Source organism: Teleopsis dalmanni, chromosome 1 (genome assembly GCF_002237135.1).
Source record: "Teleopsis dalmanni isolate 2A chromosome 1, ASM223713v2, whole genome shotgun sequence".
Lineage (NCBI taxonomy): Eukaryota > Metazoa > Arthropoda > Insecta > Diptera > Diopsidae > Teleopsis > Teleopsis dalmanni.
In genome coordinates this window covers 233783535-233791668 of record NC_051846.1, presented here as the reverse complement: position 1 = coordinate 233791668, position 8134 = coordinate 233783535, and the positions used below count along the sequence as shown (strand labels likewise).

Genomic DNA, 8134 nt, shown 5'->3' with positions numbered 1-8134 from the left:
TAAATTCAATTAACATTAACAATAATTAATTAACAAATTTTCAATCGTTGTTAAATCTTTTTACAGGATATAAATGACAAAAAAACTAATAATAAGATCGACACAAAGGATGAAACTAATAAAGAAGAAATTCCAAAAGTAGAAAGCTAAAGTTTTGAATAGCTTCAGCTTAATATAGAATATATATCAGTTAAAAGAATAATTTAAAAAAAGAACCTCTTGAGCGCCTTTGAAATTTAAATGATTAATATTTTGACAAGCTCAATGATTTGAACATTTTAAATTTATAATTAAATAATTAAAGCAATTCAGTTACTTTGCACGTACATTTTTTATATAAATGTAATAAAATCTCATAAAATGTAAAGTATTAACTTATTTGTTTTAAAATTCAGTTTTATGGTCACATTTATTTATGCAATATTATATGTAATTGAATACATATTTTAATTTATTTGTTTTTATTTATATATTAACCTTATATATACTGAAATAATTTTCTGCGCTTAAATTTATGTTTTTACTTCAGTATTTGTTGCTCTATGTGAACATAATTCTATAATTTTAAACAAATATCGAAATATTACAAAAAAATTTATGTTTTAATATTGTAATTTTAATAATTATTTTATAAAACAGAATACAGCATTTTGCTGTTTTTAAATAAAATTTGTGTGAAAAAAAAATTAAATAAACCTAAATCATTTGTGTAATTAAATAATTACTTTAAAAATGTTCATTTTTCTTCATAAATTCAGATTTATGAAATCATTGATAAAAATTTAAAACTAATTTAGTAATTCATTATATAAAAAATATTTGGTACTATTCATTAAACTAATACCAAATATAATATTTATTTTGCAATATATAGAATTTACTTAATACTGTTTTTATTTTGTTTAGGAAAAATGATTGTATATTTTTAAAAACATTGAAATATGTTTTTAATTAATATTTTTTAATATCAGTAAGTTCAATTTTTCAAATATAGACTTGAATCTCTTTGGAACCATATAGTATCAAAAGACGCGTTGATGTGTTGATTTGTAAAGAAAGATAATGAAATACAGTCAAACTTCTATAGCTCGAAGTACCGTTTTGCAAAGAAAAGGTTCGAGTTATGAAGTTTTCTAGTTAGAGAATAGTTACACATTATATTTTGCATTACTCCATGTTCAGGCGGTTGCAATTTTGAGGTCACATTCGGTGGAAGAAATGTCAGTTCTATGCATTTGCATAAATGCCAGCGACTGGCATTTGCATAAAGAAGAAAAAATTAAGCATTTTTTCTTTTTTTAATACCAAAATGGATTTATATTTAAAACAAAAATTCAAGTATTAGAATATTTTCCCACATTCCTATTGGCACGTGACAATATTTTTATTCGAGTTATAGAGAAGTTCGTGTTATGGAAGTTTGACTGTATTTAATTTTTTTTAACGTGAACATAAAATATTTCAACTCTTGGAAATAACTATTAATTTCGATCCCTGCTTATATGTAATTAAAGATACATGTTAGACTTAAATCTTTGACTAGAACTATGTACAAAAATTTGGTGACCCGTTTGTCTTAAATAAAAAAACATAATAGCACCATTTTGGATACTTTAGACTATATTCTCAATATAAATTATATATACAACACTATACTATACTACACGATCAACGATTTTGTCACCTTTTAAAAAGCCTATCACAACTAGCAATTTAGTATAACACTGCAGCTGAAAAATATTAATCATAAATTAATTGCATCAGTTCTTTAATACCAATAATGGTTCGATTTTTTTAAAAAGCATCAATACGATATATTTTTTCCTTTTAAACATCTTATTTTGAAATAGAGTTTATAAAAAACAGTATTAAGTATATGAATTATGTAGAAATGTTGCAAACATACTTTTTAACTATAGAAAAATAATGTTTCTTTGAAAAACTTCGTCCATACTTTAAAAAGTTTAAATAAAAATAATATGTATTCTAAGGAATTTTGAAATTAGTTGAAACGCCTGTAAGTCGGTATATACCTAATAAATTCTCTATTTTGAAATTAAAAAATAATTATTTTATATGAAATATTTATGGAATGTGTTATCCGTTAAATGTAGCATTTAAATATATTGTGGAATGAGATGCAGATAACAATAGACTTTACGAAGCAAGGAAAAATATTTTAAATTTAATGAACTATAAAAGTTGAAAAACAGTGGATTGTTCCTGCATAATTTGTTGATGTATTACAAAAAGTATAAATGCTTCATTTAATGTTAATATTTAATCCGCAAAAAACCAAATCATTAAGAGAGAACTATTTTATTTGAATATAAATTTATTTATTTACTCTTATATGACATTCTTTTGTCTATTTGTAAAAAGGCATAATTTTTTTTTTTTAATTATTTTATATTCATCTCAGCCGTTTAGAATTTACATAGATAAATAAATGATATAAAGTAAAACTTATAAGTTGTTTTATTTGCTTTACCATTTAATCGTTTATTATTAATCGTTTCAATATTATTTATATTTGGTCAGAACTTTCGCTTTCCGTATTTTCTGACGGGTCATTACTTTCTTTAAGTTTTTTCCACATTTTCGCTGCTGCTAAAAGTTTCAAATTAGGACGTGCCATTTCATCCTCTGGAAATATGTAATCAAAGACTTCTTCCCAGCCTTCTTCAACACCATCCTCTGATACAATTTTCTGTCGTTTCTTAACACGTCGTGGCATCTTTGCTATAACTTTCTCTAACTCATCTTCCTCTCCAGTTTCAACTTCAAAATCCCTCCATGCTTCTAGTAATAAAACCCTTGATTCTTTGTCACCAGTTTGTCTTAATGTATCATTGGCACGTCTATAAACGCTGCGTGCCAAACTTCTAAACAGTGTGGAATCATCTTCACTTGATTCTGTTGTACATGCAGTCAACTCAAATTTAGCGTACGACATCCAAACTTTAACATGATGTGTGCGTTCAAGTAATCGTTCATATAATTGTCTGGCGAAGTCATATTCTTCTTGTGCTACTTCAAAATCTATATAAGCTTTCCATAAAAGCTCTGGCATATCTAAACGCGGTTGTTGCACTGCAAGTTCAAAAATAGCACGAGCTCTATCAATGTCCCCAAGCAATGTTTCTAGTTCAGCGAATTTCATCCATGTAACACAATTTTCTGGTCCGAACTCGAGAAACTTTTCATAGAGCAATCTGCAACGATCGAACTCACGTAGCTGAATTTCAAGTTCAATATATCCACGAAATAATTTGTCATGTGGACACATTCCTAAACCCATACCTAGTATTTTACGTGCACGCTGCAAGTCTTTACAACGTATTTCGAACTGTGCATAATATAACCAGACTTTGCTGAATGTAAATTTTTTATGCGGTAAAAGTTCAAGACACGTTTTATATATTTGTCGTGTACGTTCTATATCTTCAGCTTCTAGTTCTTCGAACAAAGCATAATTAATCCAGAGATATATGTACCTCCGCCAGTAGTTCTTCTCATTACCAGGAGGTACATTTGAAATTGCGCGTTCATAAATCTCACGTATTATGTCATAGTCACCTTCAGCTAAAAGAAAAAAAATTTATTAAAAATAATAATTTAACTTTCAGTTATATTCAAACCTTCTATAAGTCGCAAGTAATCAAACCAAGCATCGTAGTTCTGCGGATTTATGGCTACTTCTTGTTCATACTGGAATTTCCGTTTCGATACAATAACATCTTCTATACCGGCTCTATCACCGTATTTCTTTTCATGTATCGTATATGCCTTATATAATTCTTTTGTTTGTTCCTTAGGCAAATGATCGAGTGCATATTTGTATATAACACGTGCCCTATCATGTTCTTTCTGACCCTCCTCGAAGCGTGCAAATGCAATAAATAAACGTTCGTCAATGTAGTCATCTCCAAAGAATTCTACTGCGCGCTCAAAAACTCTCCGTGATCCATGTATGAAACCATGCGACTCTTCAAAACGTGCAAATTTAATCCAATTTTTAACATCAGGATGTACGTACACAAACCGTTCATATATGGCTCGAGCTCTATCGATTTCCTTATAGCGTAATTCAAAATTTACATACGTCTGCCATGCCTGTTCCTCTGGTTGCCATTCCATCCAACGTTCAAATACTTGCCTAGCCCCAGCTATATTCTCTAACATCTCTTCCATATAGGTATATTTATACCAGAATTGATTAACACGAGGCATTATTGTTACAGCGCGATCCCACAGATTACGTGCATGATTGACTTGCTTATTTTTCATTTCCATTTCGGCATATTTCAGCCAAATTGTGATATTTCGGTGTTCATTATCTAGTGCTCGTTCCCATATAGATCGAGCACGATGTATCTCTTTTTGCGATTCCTCCCATTGCGCGTACTTTATCCAATGGCTTACCACCATACGATTTTTGCGTAAATTATCTTCAAATGTTTTACGTTTACGCTGTTGATAATCTGCTAACTCGGCTGGATCAGAGATTTTCTGTTTTGGAGGCGGTGGTAATATTTCCAGATCACGTTCTTTAGCCTCACGCAACAATTGTTCAGCCGTTATTTGCACCTCAGCGGGCGCTTTGTTTTTAACCTAATATATAATAACATATTAATTGCTAATAAAGATAAAAGAAATAAATATTACCTTTGCCACTTTCGGCATCTTTAATGGCTTCTCCATATTTAACAAAACTAAACAATTTATTAACAAGAAAAATTTGCAACTGCAAATGTAAACAGAACCTCTTTTTGTGTCTGACAATTAAATTTAGTGTTGCCACCTGTGTGTTATTGCGTGAATTTAGGCATTTTCCTCATAAAGGAAGTACGTGTGACAAACTAGCCTCAAAGGAAAACAATTATTTTTTAATTGCCTTTAATTGGAAAATACTGCCTAGAATTATTATATATAAATAGAATATATGGTGACATATCTTACTAAATAGTATATGAATAAACATAGAAATAACGCAATTTCTGGGTTATATATATAATTTCATATATTTATTTTTAATAATATTTTTAATAATTTATTTACAAAAAGAAGTTTTTCCAACAGTAGTGAACTAGAACAACAAAAATTCGTTTTATATTGTTTTAATTAATTGTATTTTTGGCTGACCATAAAACTCGAGTATTGCCAAATACCCATAATCAGTGGTCTTGAAAATATTTTTTGCATTTAATTATTCGTAAACAATTTTTTTTGGGACTGCAAGTACCAGGAATCAAACTCGGGTTCTGTCAAATTTGAAGCTCAGAGCCAGCGCACCATAACCAACTGACCCAAAACCATACTTAACTTTTATGTTATTTTTATGGAGTTCAATTACATTAAAAATAATTTATAAATAAAATTGTTTGTGACATTTGATTTTCGTTTATATTGGATTCACACGACACTTCTGTTTAGCTGTCAACAATTCACATTTTGTATTGAAAGCAACAACAATTAATAGCTAAAATTACAAACATGACGGCTAAAACTACATACAAAACTCTCGTGTTATATTTAGTATTAATAGAACGTTTACATTATTGCAATTTATGTAAATATCTAAGATATTCCGATTTCCTTTATGCTGTGCTATATGTATATCGATATAGCTTGGTTCTTAAGATATCAAAGTTTAAAGGTGAACATTTTTTATATTGTTATACAATAACACAAAAAATTACAAATACTGATCACAAAAAGATCAACTCGGTAAGTCAGCTGTTTTTCATTTTTGTATATATAGCATAGTTGGAAACTTATTTAGAATATGTAAAATTATCAAAATCCATTGTCAAATTGCAACGTCGAAGAAATTTGTTAATGACGTTCTATAATTATAAGTGCAGGCCTTTTCATGATTTTTATATAGCATGATATACTCATGTTAAAATTTTAAATGAAGTAGAGTGTAATCCACTATACTGTTTAGCATAAGTTTAGCATGTTAAATCGAAATTGTAAAGAGGCCTAATTTTAAACGATATATTTTTGATAAGCATTCTTATAATTGATTTGGACCATATCATTCATTAATTGACCTGAATCATTTTAATAATATCTAACTATTTGAATTTCTAGAGTATTTCACAATGCAAGTCATAGTAAGTACTTTTATTATATGGTATACAAATATTATTTTCATAATCATATTTAATTTATTGTAAATTTAATATCAAAAGATTTTAAATCTTTGAATACATCTACATTCCATTTTATTCCATTTTATTGGAACAAGATGATAAAGAAAGATATTTTTTTCATATAATTGTGGACCCTGCGAAAGTAGTTTAAAGAAAAAATTGTGGCCCAAAAAAGTTAACTCTAAACAGACACCAGTAGTATTTTTTATAATAACATGAAATATTTTAATTTAATTAACATTTAGTTAATTGAAACCAAAAGAACTAATAATTTTTCAGTATCGGTTGTGTTTTTATCGAACAATAGCAATAACATAAACAATAGTCGTCCTATAATTTTCTAAGGAGAAATAATAAACAATTCACGTATTACCGATATAGATAAGAAATAAGAGTGGTATTTCTGGCGGGATTTAATGTATGCGTATTTAATCATAATATAAGTACCATCTCATCAAATTGTTTTTAAAAATATATATATATATATATATTATGACAAACAAATAGTAAACTTTCTTTCCAAAATAGTTAAGAGGATATTGAGAGGAGTATGGTGGATAACTCGTCGGAGCCACATATAGACTTGATAGATTCACAGCGACAACGGACAATATTAAGGCAAGTATGATACCTAGTCTAATGAAGTGATAAACAATAATCCAGTCAAGGCGCAAAGAGGGGTTTTGTAGATACCTCGCAGTTAATAGAGAGTAAAAGTGCTCAGGTGCACTGACTCAACTTAACTAGCCTCAACATATATATATGATACATTTCGATATAGAACATTTTCTTTGTTCTGAAAACAAATCTAGTTAACATATAGAAAATTTTTAAATCATTGTGAAATTTGTCAGTAATATCATTTATAAAATATTTTTATTGTATATGACTATATTCTACAATTAGCTTGTCAGCAATTTTCAATAGACTGCAACTTTCCATACGTTTTGGTCAAATTCGCTGCAAGTATTTGGATTGGCTTCGCTTATCTATCTATTTGATAATTCATTGACGCAAAATAAATAAATAAATCTTCAAAATGTTTTCTAAACTTTCCCGTCTTTATGTTTTGCGTGGCGTGCAACAATTTAACTTTGCCGGTTATTATTTCGTTCAACGTTTCAAAGGAGAATGTTCAGGCGACTCAAAGGGTGGAGCCAAGGGCGGAGGCAAGGGTGGAGCTAAGGTAAATATCTTATGTTTTGTATATTATACGAAGTTATATATGTAACTAATTAAGATATATAATTAATTTAATTTAGGATTATTAATTTAATTTAATATAAATTTGTTAATTTTATTTTTTATATATAAATTTATTTTCTCATATTATTTCATATTAAATAATAAAAGAGCTATATGAGGAAAAGGAACTATGATAAAAGCCTCACAATTATATAAATGAGAAAAAATTAATTTAAATTAAAGCGAAATTTGTTGATTAGCAAAATTTAAATATTTTTTCTTTGTGTAGTATTTGACAATTCGATTGTCAGCTGTTTCCAAAAGAATGTAGTCTGTGATGCCTTTTGGCCAAAGTCGGTGTGTGTGTGTACGTTGGGTTTGCTTATCCGAAGTTTGAGATAGTTGAGATTACGGGTATATAAACTAATCTTAAAAATGTTGTTTTCGAATCTTTCTCGTAATGCTCCTCGGGGTGTACAACAACTAAAAATCGGTGGATGTTATTCTGCTTTGAGATGCAAAAGCTCGAAGGTATGTTTATTAGATTTTGTAAATTTTGGGAAGTTATGTAATTAAGTAATATATAACAAAAATGGTTAACTTTATAATATTTTAATATCTATATTAATATAATATTAATATCACATATTAAAAAGTAAGATGCAGCTTTAGTTTGTTACATTCATCTAATTGGTAAAATGTAGTCAAGCGTTGACAGATTTTTTGTGTCTATGTGTGATTCCTAATTATAAAATATGGAATGAAATATGAAATGTGGTACTTAATCA

The 8134-nt window shown here is 28.3% G+C and overlaps 1 protein-coding gene across 1 annotated transcript; it reads right to left on the bottom strand.

Moving 5' to 3' along the window:
• Positions 1-2455: 2455 nt before the first annotated feature.
• On the bottom strand, positions 2456-4892 carry LOC119672695 (protein crooked neck). The gene is made up of 3 exons (XM_038083812.1): positions 4669-4892; positions 3642-4614; positions 2456-3585 (listed from the first exon to the last, which is right to left on the bottom strand). The coding sequence occupies exons 1-3, from the start codon at positions 4702-4704 to the stop codon at positions 2528-2530; spliced, it is 2067 nt and encodes a 688-aa protein (XP_037939740.1). The 5' UTR covers positions 4705-4892; the 3' UTR covers positions 2456-2527.
• Between the last annotated feature and the right edge of the window lie 3242 nt (positions 4893-8134).